This window comes from Brachycentrus maculatus, unplaced genomic scaffold (assembly GCF_059751285.1).
Source record: "Brachycentrus maculatus isolate JH-2025_06_01 unplaced genomic scaffold, ASM5975128v1 h1tg000911l, whole genome shotgun sequence".
NCBI classification, from domain to species: Eukaryota; Metazoa; Arthropoda; class Insecta; order Trichoptera; family Brachycentridae; genus Brachycentrus; species Brachycentrus maculatus.
Genome location: NW_028281636.1, coordinates 101,957 through 116,360, shown reverse-complemented (window position 1 = coordinate 116,360; position 14,404 = coordinate 101,957). Strand labels below are relative to the sequence as shown.

At 40.1% G+C, this 14,404-nt stretch overlaps 1 protein-coding gene across 1 annotated transcript in view; it reads left to right on the top strand.

Moving 5' to 3' along the window:
- LOC148299879 (protein unc-79 homolog) overlaps positions 1–13,228 on the top strand; it is a 58,953-nt gene extending 45,725 nt beyond the window's left edge. The window contains exons 24-31 of the mRNA XM_088275542.1: positions 2,353–2,693; positions 5,241–5,469; positions 5,642–5,805; positions 6,723–6,898; positions 7,530–7,740; positions 10,705–10,929; positions 12,020–12,142; positions 12,990–13,228. Coding sequence (XP_088131668.1) covers positions 2,353–2,693; positions 5,241–5,469; positions 5,642–5,805; positions 6,723–6,898; positions 7,530–7,740; positions 10,705–10,929; positions 12,020–12,142; positions 12,990–13,211 — 1,691 coding nt within the window. The 3' untranslated portion in view covers positions 13,212–13,228. The remainder of the gene's footprint in view (positions 1–2,352; positions 2,694–5,240; positions 5,470–5,641; positions 5,806–6,722; positions 6,899–7,529; positions 7,741–10,704; positions 10,930–12,019; positions 12,143–12,989) is intronic.
- Positions 13,229–14,404: the final 1,176 nt, after the last annotated feature.

Sequence of the window (14,404 nt, the reverse complement as noted above, 5' to 3'; positions counted from 1 at the left end):
TGTCCCGTGGTTAGTGTCGCGGATTCTCGAGTCAGAGTTTCTCGGTCAGAACCCACTCTACCACAATTTGATACCTATTTCTAATAATGAGCCCCTTAGGCTCACAGAAATAGTATGAAATTGAAGTATTTTCGTAAATAATAAAAACACAAATATCTCCCATTTTTAAAAAAAAAAAAAAATAATAAATTATTATGCTTAGTAAAAAGCTTCTTTACATCTCACCAATAGATGTCTCTAGTGAAGTTTTAGTGATTCATGAACAAGGTTTCTAAATTGGTTCATATATATAGAACTTCCAAGAATTTGAGTAGTGTGGTTGTCAATAATGGGTAGAATTGGTGAATGTTACACGTGTGTAAAGTGATCACTCAAACCAGCCTATGACGGTCGTAAGCCCCGTAAATGCCCAGACTTCCATATTCTTCTTCATCTTTGATAAGATGTCAAAAAATAATATGAAAATAACTCCTGTAATTGGAGATAATCCAGATTTTGTGAACAAGTATTTGGACACACTCAAAATGTTGTAAATAAATTATGTGTTACATAAAAGTATTGATATAAAGTTATTCGTTTGTAGTCACGGAAATAAATAATTTGTGGAAAAATTGGGGATAAAATCACCAATACACAAACATTTCCCAGTGTGTGCGTGAGTGCCATGCTTTGCGTACACGCGCACACGGTTCGATACTGTTTCTGCCACTCTCTTTTTGGTATAGGGTTATCCAATAAGAGATTTCATTTTGGTATTTTAAAAAAACTGGTATATTTTAAGATAAATTAATGAATATTTATTGCATTATTAAGAGAAAAGTATGCAAAAAAACAATGGAAAACGATATCAGCCAAATGGCCGCCACTGTACGGCTGCAGCACCATATCCTTTTCATGAAATTTTCCATGACCAATTCGCACATTTGCGGCTGTATGTCCTCGATAACTTCACGAATTCCATCTTTAAGGTCTTTAATCGATTGTAGAGCATTGGCATAGACCTTATCTTTCACGTGGCCCCAAGGAAATAAGTCTCAAGGTTTTAATCTCAAAATCTCGGGGGCCAACTGTGATCACCTCTTCGAGAAATAACACGGCCAGGAAATTTTGCATTTTGAAAATTGTTTCGTTGCTTGTGTGGCACGTGGCGCCGTCTTGTTGAAAACAAACGTCGTTCACATCAATATCTTCCGATTCCGGCCATAAAAAATCATTAATCATAGCTCGATAGCGCAATCCATTCACCGTAACAGTTGCACCAGCTTCATTTTCGAATAAGTAAGGTCCAATCACACCGCCAGCCCAAAAACCGCACCAAACGATTCTTCACATCACCAAGTTGTCACAACAGCTCAATTTTTTTTAACAAGTTTTACTATTGCTGGCCGAGAAGGCGCTTCACGATGACCAAAAAGCGCTTTAGTTTCGCGAACTGTGAAATTTTCACCATTTCTGTAGTGAATTTTTACAATTTCAATGCGTTGTTGAAGCGTGTATCGTTGCATTTTTATTAATCGCATAGTTTTTTTTGTCAAAAGATGACAGCTTCAATAGTGACAGCTGCCCAGATAGCGGGCTATTCAAAATGAAACCTCTTATTGGAAAACCCTATAGCATGGAGGTCGTCTTCCGCCACAGTCGTGTTGCTACACCAACCGTTGCAACTGCTTGCGATGTATTTTTATTCTCGTTTTTAATTCAATTCAATTTTATTTTGTAAAAATTAACATATCACAAACTAAAATTTGATGCGTATATATTAACACAAAAATTATGAAGTAAACAAGAACACTCTTGTTTAAGATGTAGAAGAATCCCGCTTCAGAATACACCCTCAGACACATGAAACAGATCAATATCCGGAGTGATATTATTCAGCATAGCGGTACCTCTTGCCACAGGTATAACTATCGGCAGGTTGGTCCTGAATATAGGAATGTGAAACAATCTATGCCGACGCTGTCTTAGGTAACTTTCGGGAACACACAGACTAATGCTCCGAATAATTTAAAGATTATCGATCATACCGCGCAATTGATAAAAATGCACATTCCTTCTAGTCTCTAAAATATTGTAGTCAAGCACACCCTGGAGACATTCGGTCTGGTAGAGCCAAGGATACCTGTACTCTCAGAAGCTTACCAGAGGTAACAGTACAAAATTGTTAGATTTCAACTTCAACTATGGTCAATAAAAACAACATTTAGGAATATTCTCATTTTTCAGTTTAATCTAATTTTCATATGGTGTACAAAATACATATCAGCGTTGCTTGCGGTAGTTTTAAGCACCATTTATTTGTAAAATGCGGTTGGAAAGTTGTCGGAAAGAAGGTGGGTGACGTGTTTGCAGAGAAGCAGAAGATGGTGTTCTTCAAGAGCATAGCGCAGGCGCTGATGGACTTCAACGAGCTGAACCCGACGGGGCCGCTGCAGCTGCTGACGGAGTTCCTGAACTCGCGCAAGACGCTGCCCACGGCGCAGCTGGGCGTGCTGGTGCACAACATGGCCTGCTACATGGACTGCCTGCCCCTGGAGGCGCTGGGGCCCGGCGCCGCCTCGGGCGCGCTGCTGCAGCAGCTGGACGCGCTCTTCCGGCGCCTGCTACTCGTACTGCCGCTGCTGGACGACGTGGCGCCGCTGCTGCGCATCATGGTCTCCATCCTCAAGGTGCCGGCCATCAGCCAGTTCAAGGTCAGACCCCTTCCGCACACGTTCGCATAGTACACAGAATACTTGTTGTATACTGTTATATACTGTTTTCAGTATGTCCAGCAAGACAAGAGAGTCTTAATGATTTCGAGCAACACCCTGCTGAATCGTCTCATTTGTCAAGTTCTAAGAACACAATAGCAAAGTAGTTATAAGCCGGCCAAAGAAAAGGCGGATCTAATGTAGAGCAAATAATAAAAAACTAGGCCTTAGAACACATTGTTGTTGAGGGGTTTTTTCATCAACGTCAACCCTAATTATACTCGGACAGTCTGCCGCTCGACCCTCAGTATACTAATCACAAGTAACCGCAACATCCAATTTTGACCTGTACAATGTTTTTTGGGATCTCGCGCGCAAAAGTAAGCAAATAGAACGCTTGTAAGCGTCTCCTGCATTCTACCTCTTCTTCTCCGTCTTATTCCTCATTGCTCGCCTTGCAGAAGCAATGACTCTTCTCCAGTTATCCCTTGACTGTGCTGCACATAGCGCTCCAACTACAGAGGTGCCTGCTGCTGCCTTAATTTGATCGGTCCATCGTGTGGGATCTTCCTCTCCCTCTCTTTCCCTCCAGGCTACCGATCACAACTAGTTGTTCCAGGCTATACTCGTTGCCGCGCACAACGTGACCAAAGAACTGGAGAATCCGTCGGGTACAGACATTGGCCAGAGTCAAGCCATCCAAGCGTAGTTCCTGGCGAATGGACTCATTGGTGCGTCTAGTTGTCCATGGAATTCGGAGCATGCGCCTCCAACACCACATTTCGAAGGCATCAATTTTTCTCCTTTCTGTTGCTTTTGTAGTCCATGTTTCAGCAGCATAGAGAAAAAATGGAGTGGACCAAGCTCCTGACAAGCTTCATCTTGGTGTTGTTACTCACACCCCGGTCTTTCCAGATTTTGTCTAGCTTAGACATGGCACTTTTGGCGATGGCGATACGACGTTTAACCAGCAGTGTGTAAAAGGCGCTTTTAAGCGTTTCCCGTAAACAATGTGTTCATTTCTTTAAACCTTTCCGGTCTGGAATAAAAAGGAAACAATCCGCGGGTTCCGAAGGGGGTACTGGCAATACCCCAAGTAAAATGCTATAAATACAGTTTTTTTACAAATTCGACTTATGTCAAAATGTTTATCATGCTATTGTAATTCTATTTTTTTCATTATAATTTGAATTTTCTGCAATAAACATAATAATTTTCAAAAAAAACATAGCTGCGAAGAAGTTCTCTGCGGAAATGACATTCAATTCCACCCGAAGTTCAAACATCACTGGCCACTAGTCGCGCTTCGGCCGGAAACGATGCGTGCGAGAGGGGGTGAGAAGAGAGAGAGAGAGAGAGAAGCATACTACACTGCGGGTTTTTAATTTGTCGTTATATTTTGGTGAAAAAAAAAGAATGTTAAAAAAATTCAGACAGAGAGAAACAATACAAAAATGACATTACGTTGTATGAACAGTTTGTACAGTGAAACTTGGGTTTGGGAATATTTGTCCATCTGTAGCCTGATTTGGAAGTGAACAAATTTTCTTCTTCATTTCTACTGTTGTCTTCCATATCTACGACTCCATGCTGTTAGAGTAAAAATCATCAAGTTCTTCGATTAAATAGTTATCTGCGTCGGAAGCATCATCTTTATTTTCTAACCCTTAATCACTTTCATCATCACTTAAAGATACATCAATGTCCGTATTGCTCAGAAGTTGCTCAATCACATCATCTGTCAGTTGTTTTCCACTCATTGTTAGGGTAAAGTAAATATTAAAATTATGACAATTTAATTACAGTGTAAAAAGGCAGATACATATTCATTAAATAAATGTAAAAATGCAATTGATTATAATTCTTATTAGAAACGAGAAAAAACACTCTGTATTTGTCAAATAACGCTTGCGTATCGGGAACACGATGCACACGCGTGCAAATTTGACGATGTACCACCGATGACTAATCTGTGGAGATAGATACAGCGCTAGTAAAGAAATTGATACCCCCTTCGGAACGGACAGTTAAAGAAGTAATAGTGTAAAATTGTGGAGTCGCCCATTGACCACCGAACAAAGTAGGTTAGTGAACGAATGCGGGAAAATGTCTGTCAATGGCAACCCAGTTGGCGCAAAGAAGAGGATAGCGCATGAATGTAGGATTGCGGCGTGAATATAAGAGGACGTATGGATGGAAAAATGAATGAAGTGTGTTGTGTGATGAATCAGCAGGTGAGGAGCATATGAGGAGCATACCCTGGAGAAACTCAGTCGGGCGGAGCCAAGGATAATAGCTGTACTCTCAGAAACCAGATCTAATATTACGGTCAACAGAGCTATGGCCTATAAAAGCAACATTAAGGAATATTCACAATTTTCCGTTGCACGCAGTAATTTTTAGTAAAATGCTTAGTAAGATGCATGAACATGGAAGAGGCGAAGAATGTTTGCACAAAGACAGAGTGGTGTGGCATTCTATTCTCTCTGCCAGCGGTGTGATGGTTAGTTTTTATAAAAAAATATCTAAATTTGTGTGTTTTTCCAGGGCTTGCTTGATCCATTCTCCAAGATAGTCAGTTACGCCATCCAGAAGCACGTGATGCAGTACAAATACTTGCTGGAGCTGAGCTTCCTGTGTAACCGCAGCTTCTCCAAGGAGAGAGACAAGCTCATGATGTGCCGCATGATCACCTACGAGCTGGTGCAAGCCCTCAAGTTCAAGACGACCATTCCTGACGAGAACTTTCTCATGCTCATCAGCTTTGTGCTCCAGGGTATAGTCATCCATCAATGCACTTCCAGATAGTCTTGAGAGTTTGGTAGTTAGATATAAAGTCACGCTTGACAGTTTGGTAGTTGGAGATAAAGTAACGCTTGACAGTTTGGTAGTTGGAGATAAAGTAACGCTTGACAGTTTGGTGTTGAAGATAAAGTATTTGTTTGAAGATGCGGGCGGCTCGTTGCCCCTCACGTCTGCCCTGGAGGACTGCCTGAAGGTGAACGGCCCCTACAACCGGGAGTACAGCACGGGAGCCTCGGACTGCATGCGCCAGTACATCGGGGACGTGCTGGACTTCCTGGCAGACTTCCACACTCTCACCAAGATCAAGGTGAGGATGCGCCGCAACCCACCAAACTCTAATTAACACACCTAGAACGGGAAAGGTATTTCTACCCGTCTGGTCGATTGATGCTTAAGACGAAGAAGACGGCAAGGATATTTTACCTTCTGCGCCGGCCTCATTTCAAAGTCCTGTCCATTGTTTTTTACATGAATATTATGTACCAATCTCTTTGTTAAGGTCTAAATTTCTTCTTCTTCTTCCTGGCTACATCCCGACCTATCGTCTTTGTAGACTGCTGGGGTCAGTTCTTCTCGTCCTTAGGTTGTAGGTCCTTCTGTCATGGAAACTGTCACCTAGGCCATGTCGTCGAACCATGTTTTCTCTTTGCAGCATTTATGAATTTTTTTGTTCTTCCTCTAGATATCTTTCGAGGAAGATCCATTTCTATTGCCTGGTTTACGACATGCTCGGGTTCCCTACGTCCTTTACGCCCATACCATCTCAATTGAACTCTTCATTTTATTTATTGTAACTGCAGACAGTTGGTAGAATTCCATATTGAATTTTTGGCTAATATGGGTGTTTGATAATGTCTTAATACGACGAAACGCATCACGTATTAACATATACATGAATAAATGTGGAATTCAAATTCAATAAACCTTGTTTAATTTTGGATATATTACCCAACTCTTTATTTTGTCTCAAAGGGACACTCCCGCTGACCATCTAAGCATTCGCATTTCGGCATTGTTTAGGTCTAAACTATATGTACACAATTATCGAATTCCTTCGCCAGCGGTCCGCAGGCCTAAAAAACAGCTGTCCGAAATGTGTTAACCAAAAAATTATCACGATGCCAGTGTTGGCAGTGCATCAGTATTGATAAAAAGGTCCGGAGAAATTGAGGTTGGAATTTAGGGTCCAGAGAGTTTGTTAGAGATGAAGTTTGGGGTTTGCAGAGCTACAGCAAGGGGTCCTCGGTGGGCCTGAACGAGGACACCCTGGGCGGGGTCCTGAAGAGCGGCATGGCGCAGTTTGTGGCACTGGAGATCACCCGCGGCAACAACCGGGACAACCGAGCCATCGCGCGCTACATGCCGTGGCTCTACAACGCGCCCTCCGCCCTGCAGCAGGGGTAAACCAAACTATATTCAATTAACATAAGACAAATACCCGGATGTGCTACAAGGCTTAACCATTTTAAATGTTCAGTACTATCTACCCTCTGATTGCAAACAGCTATATTGCTCACTCCTTTCAACAACGTCATATATCAAAAATCGTCAATTTTCAGTTGTGCATGTTTTCGGAATGCCCAAAAAATGTACTACATCCCAGCAAAAGCGGTATATTTTTAACTTAACATTTGCCCGCTACAGGGCAGAAAGTGTTGTTTTTGCATTTTGAAGAAAAGGTATTGTTTTTTTTTTTTTTAAATATCCAATACATTTTTCAAATGGAGAAAAAACCTTCAGGTTTTACCTAAAAAGATCTGTTGCACAGTAAAAAGTTTAATAAGTGGCTTGATATTAATTTTTAAACATTTCCTTATATTCTTAAACTTTAAAAACGATCTCCTGTAAAATCAAGTTTTTTGATATGTGACGTTGTTGAAAGGAGTGAGCGATATATGGTATAAAACTTTTGACCAATATCACTAGTCTGTTTTTGGTTGGTCGGAAGATATTGCTTTTTAGCAATAATCCCGCCAATGTACTCATTTCCTTTCTGTACATGAAGTTTAAATAAATAAATAAATTCCCCAGGCCCCGGGAGTTCACCGAGTGCGTATCCCACATCCGCATGCTGTCCTGGCTGCTGGTGGGCGCGCTGACGCACCACGCGCTGCACGGGGGCGCGGGGGCTGCTAGCGGGCCGGGGGCGCCGGGCGCCACGGGCGCACCGGGGGCGCAGGGGGCGCAGGGCGCGCAACCCGTGCCGCAGGAGGCCAGCTGCCACATCGCCGACCACATACAGGTGCGTGTCCGCACATACCACACAATCTTCTATTCACTTTATATTTTACCTCAAATTAAAGAGTTTTACCCTTAATTTATTTTAATGCTAGGGTTTTTTAATGTTTTAGTCAAAGTTTATCCACTTTAAAGGCATATTTAATTTTCAATTATGTCTTCAAATATTTTGTACTAATTCATCGTCCAAAAAGTTGAAATGCATTTAGCGCGTTAAACCATATCCGCTCCCTAGGTGGAGCATATGGAGTCCACCAACTGTCTCCAGGCTTTTCTGTCGGCTGCCAGCTCCCTCGCATCCCCCCAAGTCAGATCTGCGTCCCGAAGTTTGACGAGAACTGCCGACGAATTGTCAGCAGTGGTCGTCCTGGGCGGCACAAACCTGGTGCATTGTAAAATAGGCAAGCTTGCGGCTCTCGGGAGGCATGCGGAGTACATGGCCGAGCCGACTGAATCGCCTTTTCTTGACGACAGTTGTGACCAAGATTTGCTGCGTCCTACGCCTTATCTCTTCATTCCTCACAAAGTCAAAGCACCGCATGCCTAAAATTTTCCGCAGACACCTATTCTCAAAGCTAGTACACGGCATTTAAAAACCCTAAATCAAGAATCGAAATATTTCAACCTTTTTTTTTAAATGGTCCATTTTTAGTAGTACTTTCTGGCATTGGTGGATAACATATCGAACTACTTTAATAAAACAGCATTTTGTAGTAAACATATCGCTCACTCTTTTCAACAACGTCGTATATTAAAAAGGAAAATTTTTCAGGAGATTGTTTTTAAAGCTAAAAAATGTATTAACCGTTTCCGGTCTTATGTTGAATGCCATTCGACATGGACTTTATTCCGGTGAGTCCAACGTCGAATGTCATTCTACATATTTTTCTTCATCAGTTTAGTGTTAAAATACAAGCAAACATATTTTTTTCTCACTCGTATTTAGTGTAAAATGTAATAATAAGAGACAAGATTGTATACATTCAAAATAAAATTAAATTTTTAACACAAGTGTAGTTTTATTTTTAAAAAAATGGATGTATTGTTTAACCCTGTAATGCTGTAAATCTATTGTAGACCTGGTGGAATTTAAAAAAAATAATTATGGACCGGAAAGGGTTAAAAATAAATATCAAGCCACTTATTGAACTTTTTACCGTGCAACAGATCTTTTTAGGTAAAACCTGAATGTTTTTTCTCCATTTGAAAAATATTTAGTATCTTTAAAAAAATAATTAAGCACTACCTTTTTTTTTTTAAATGCAAAAACAACACTTTCTGCTCTGTAGCGGGTAAATATTAAGTTTAAAATATGCTGCTTTTGCTGGGATATAGTACATTTTCTGGGCATTACGAAAACATGGCAATTGAAAATTGTCAATTTTTGATATATGACGTTGTTGAAAGGAGAGAGCGATATGTAATAAATATATATTTAAAAATAAATGCAATTTGAGAAAAACTCAATTTTCATTCACAAGAATGTGTCAAGATCGTGTGAAATTGGCTCATTCTCAGAGTTTCACTATCAATGCCACATCCTCCTATTTAGGAATTTAATATATTTAAATAAAAAAAAATTTAATTTCGCTATCACTACTTTAAATATCACTAGGAAGAATCCGATATTGTAAAGGCGAAAATAATACATTATTATAAAAATGTATTTATATTTTTTGCTAAATATTAAAATAAGTTAAATTGATTTATTTGCAAATATAATTGATAAATCAGAACTTTATGGTGGGGACTGACCGGAGCATTTTGTCATAATGTAACGTCGTAACATCGCTCGCGGTGAGCATCAGCGAGCATCCGAAACTATGGAGCGCTCGGTTCGCTGTTCTGACTATACGAATGCTCGCATCGTAACGTGTTACGTTACGACCGAATGGTCGGTCAGTCCCCCTACCATTAGAAATAAGTAAGCTGTGACATTACCTCACAGCTCGACTGTTGAAATACACTAACGTCATCGTCATTTTATTGTCGGTCACGCTTTTGATGAAGTATATCCAGAGTATATGGATTCTCCGCACTCTAAATCGTTAACCTTTTTGAATGCCAGTATGTAGGAGTGTAGCTGTGCACAGCAGGCCATGAATTTTTTATCAAAATAAATAATTTTTAAATTATATTTTTTTAAATTAAAAACATTACACCTTGAAAGGATATTTCAATGACTTACCGAATTTATTCCATGTGCGATGTATTTGCTTCCCTTTACTTAGATAAACATATTTTAATTTTTCAGAAAATTTGGAAAAAATGTCAGGGTTGTCACAACTTGTCACATATGACACATATGTATTAAGATCGATTGTTTTTTTTAAACTGTAAACTAATTTTTTTTTTTTTTGTTGAAAAAATGGAGGTTCACCCTCCATTGTCAGCAGTCACAATAATTTACGTAAGTCAAAAACACAGAAAACACACAGAGCAGAGTTGAAACACGAAAAACACATTAAATAAATGTACAAACAACACAGAAAACACACAAACAAGTTAAAAATTGATAATTGTTCCGCACAAGTATCAAAAACTAACAAAAATCAATAAATCAAAATAAAATTATTGACGCGGGATAGATATCTGCAATATACGCGCGAAAATTGACAACCGTATTTTAGTGACTCTGCTGTCTGTCAAACGAAGCTAGTGGGTGGATCTCTGTAAAATCGATAATATCAGAAACCTGTAATTTTGTCTGTTTAGTCAAGTACTACAAAATCATCCCAATAGATGTCTCTGTGTGTTCCATATTTTAAATAAATGAAAAAACGGGACATATGTATGATACAGAGGCTCAAAGAATAGCGAGTAAACTCGCTATTTTTCTATGGCCGGCCTGCTGGGCACGGCCAAGAATGCGAGAAATCTCGCTCTTGGCATAGAAGCGGTTAAACGTTTGAACGCAGTCGTCTGGAGTGTGAGGTCACAAATATAGATACGGCGGTGTCTCTCACAGGTGATCATGGCGGGCTTCGCGGAGCAGTCCAAGGCCTCGGTGCTGCACATGTCTTCCCTGTTCCACGCCTTCATCCTGTGCCAGCTGTGGACCGTGTACCTGGAGCACGGCTGCGGCGCGCACGCGCCCTCCTCCGAGGCCTACCACCTCACCATGAGCATCCTGTTCGACTTCTGGGGCAAGGTCACCCCCTGCATCCTGCAGCTGGTCTCCCACTCCAAGGTGGTGAGTCTGCCCTCCGGCTCCACTAAGAACCTATACTATTGCACAGTGCACGGAGAGCATGGACCAATATAATGTATCGCATTATCTTTCCCCAGATACACTATGGTGGAGACTGACCAGAGTCATTTTGTGGTGCAAGCATTCGTATAGTCAGTACAGGGAGCTAAGCTCCTTCCGAGTACTCTTTCCGATGTTCGGATGCTCGCCGCGAATGTTACGTTACGACAAAATGCTCCGGTCAGTCCCCACTTTATACTGCTCAGAACATAGAGATGGGGCCGTTGACTACTTTCAAAAGCTGGTTTTAGATGACAGATCTCTACTTCTTCTTCGTGTTAGGTTAGGTTAGGTTAGGTTAGTCTGCTGACGACAGTCGGTGGACTTTTACGTAGTTTTCTCCCAGTAATGAGCAAATGCTGAGAAGTTCCTGATTGGCCCACACTAGATTATCCCTCCTGTTCCCAACACAGATTAAAAATAAAACATCTTTTAAAAAAAGTTAAAATAAACAATAATCCAATAAATGATCTATAAACCTCTTGTACATAATAAGCAAGGTAAAAAATTAATGCAACTCCAATCTAAAAAAACAAAATTGAACCATAGCATTGTCTTCTTCTTCTTGGAGTGCCTTGTTGGGTCCCTCCAACGTTGGCGATCACTATGGCTAAAGCTTCACGGTCCAGCGCCGTCCGGAACAACTCCCCCACTCCTCTCATCCCGGTCCAGGCGCGAATGTGAAGTCACGATGTTTGCTTCCTGCCAGGTCCTCACAGTCCTTCTATCTTGCGGAATTGATTTGATTTTTTGATTTCAACTTTTCTAGGTAGAAAAGAAGCAATGTAGGAAAGATCCGAGAGTGTGAGCGTGTCTAAATATTAGGAGTAAATGAGTGTAATTAAATTAAATAAATTCGAGCGTTTCCCAGTACAGAAAATTTGGAAAATAATCTCACATTTCTTTGTGAATGAATCTGCCGACTTGAATGATTAATTCGGTAGATATCCTCGAAATTATCCGAGCGTAGATTCCGCCTCTGTCGCGAGATGGCGAACGATTGGGTCTGTGTGCTGATGTCGGCTCTTTCCAGCTGGCCGAGACTGTCAACCTACACTTCCTGAGCCTACTGGAAGCCTTGCTGGAGTGTAACTCCATGGCCCTGAGCAAGCTGCTGCCCCTCTGGAGCCCGGTACTCTACTCTCACCACATCCAGGTGAGTCGCGTGATATATAAAAAAATAAAAAAGAGTTTTTTTTTCTCAATCTGTTTATATAATAATTACTCATCGTGGGATAATAATTACCCCTATAGTTCATAAATGTATGTAGGAAGCTGTCCCACCGCATGCTCAGATCTGATACAGAATCATCTAGGCTTCCTGACAAATCTGCTCAAGAGCAAGCTAAGCAATTTTTTTTTTTGACTAAGTTGCGAAATTTATTGAAAATGTGAAACAATATAAAATTGTATCCCGATTTAACTGTGAATTTACATTTAAAAGCTTTCAATATACCTGTCACTGCCAATCTAAATAAATACAAGATTTTAAGTCCATCACCAAATTTTCTAGAAGTACCCCAGTGTAGGCAGTGAAAGGGATTAGTGTTTAGTTCAATTAGTTAGATCCGATTCCGACTCGACGTTGGCCGGTACACAGACGCCCACAACCCCGGCCAGCACTTCAGACAGACACGGAACAGTGCAAAGACATTTACAGAAAATGGTCAGTCATCGCATTTCCACTCAACCATTATTCATCGACACTATTTCGGATCCCTTTCACAAGTAACGACACATATATATATACGTATATACATACACACACATGTATTTTTTCTTGATACACGCCTATCACAATCCTAACAAATGATGGACATAAAAAAAAATTATAATAAAGAACAACCCTATCTCACAACCTGGCACAAAGTCCTAACCACTCCACTGAAAGACATTGTTGTCACAACGCAGTACTTTGCACAAAGATAACTCCCTTACGATGCAGCACTTTAGATCAAATGTATGTGTAGAATAACGACGGGTAATGTGGGGGTGGTTTTCAGCTGCCGGGGCACCTCCAGATGCGCCTGCAGACCTGCCGCAACTTCCCGCCTGCGCCGCCGCCGGCCCCCTGCGCGCCGGGGGGTTCCGGGGGGCAGGGGGGCGGCGCGCCGGGCGCCGGGGGGCAGCTCGCCCTGCTGCTGCGCTGGCTGCAGCGGCTGCAGTTCAAGATGGCGCAGATCGAGCTGCAGAGCTCCAACGTGACGCAGTTCTACTTTGTGTAGTCGACACTACTATCTACTTGTATTTAGAGCAAATAAAATAGAGTCGTGAAATGAATCCTCGTCTTTTATTACATGTCTATAGTGAATAAAAACATACACACTCACACGTGCACACATGCACACACATACGCCAAGTATAAAAGCTCAATAAAAATTGATGATGTATTGATAGCTGTTAATCCATTTTAGGAAACTTCCCGTTATTCCTATCGCACAGTGATTCGCCTAGAACAAGCCAGGTGGACAAAAGTCATTTCAAAGAATCGACTAATTGGTGATTCCATGACAATAACACCCCTGTAAATATTCCTGAGTGATGATGTAAGCGGTCGAAATGAAGTTGTAAGGTAATTCCTTTTATGTAAACAATTTTTAATTGCAATCTTGCAGGGCTTTCACTAGCATCTGACAAAAATTGATATTACGATGTTGTGATGAATTTCCGTTTAAAATTTGATTAAAATAAAAGACAATATGGGTTAAAGTTTTTTATTTATTTAAAAAAAAGAGAAATATTTGTGTTTTTATTATTTACACAAATATATCAATTTCATACTATTTCTGCGAGTGTATATATGTATATGTATATAACGTGGTAATATTCTTCTTTGTAATTAAAGTGGGTGTATAATAATAAAATAAACTATGTGTTGCTTTTTAATTAAAGAAACGACAATAAAAGTTTAATCTTAATAAATCTTTTTTAAATTACATATATTATATGACAGTTCACAATAGAATATTTTTCTATCTATCTGATTCTCTTGTTTATTCAGTGCGACGTCTGGCGACATCTGGTGGTAGATTTTCACAATCTGCTTTATGTAGGTACTTAATAAAATCTTTAGGTAGGTACCTAAGTATTTTATTTCATTTATATATATATATACATATATATATATATATATATATATATATATATATATATATATATATATATATATATATATATATATATATATATATATATATATATATATATATATATATATGTGGCGTAGTTGGGTAGACGCTGTACTACGAAACTGGTGTTGTGGGTTTGATTCTCGCCAATTGCAAAATGAACTCAAGATTTTTTTTTTTTTAAATAAAGAGAAAATTTTGTGCTTTTATTATTTACAAAAATACTTAAATTTCATACTATTTCTACTACACTAACCACGGGACCACAACCCAACCCATATTCATGAAAT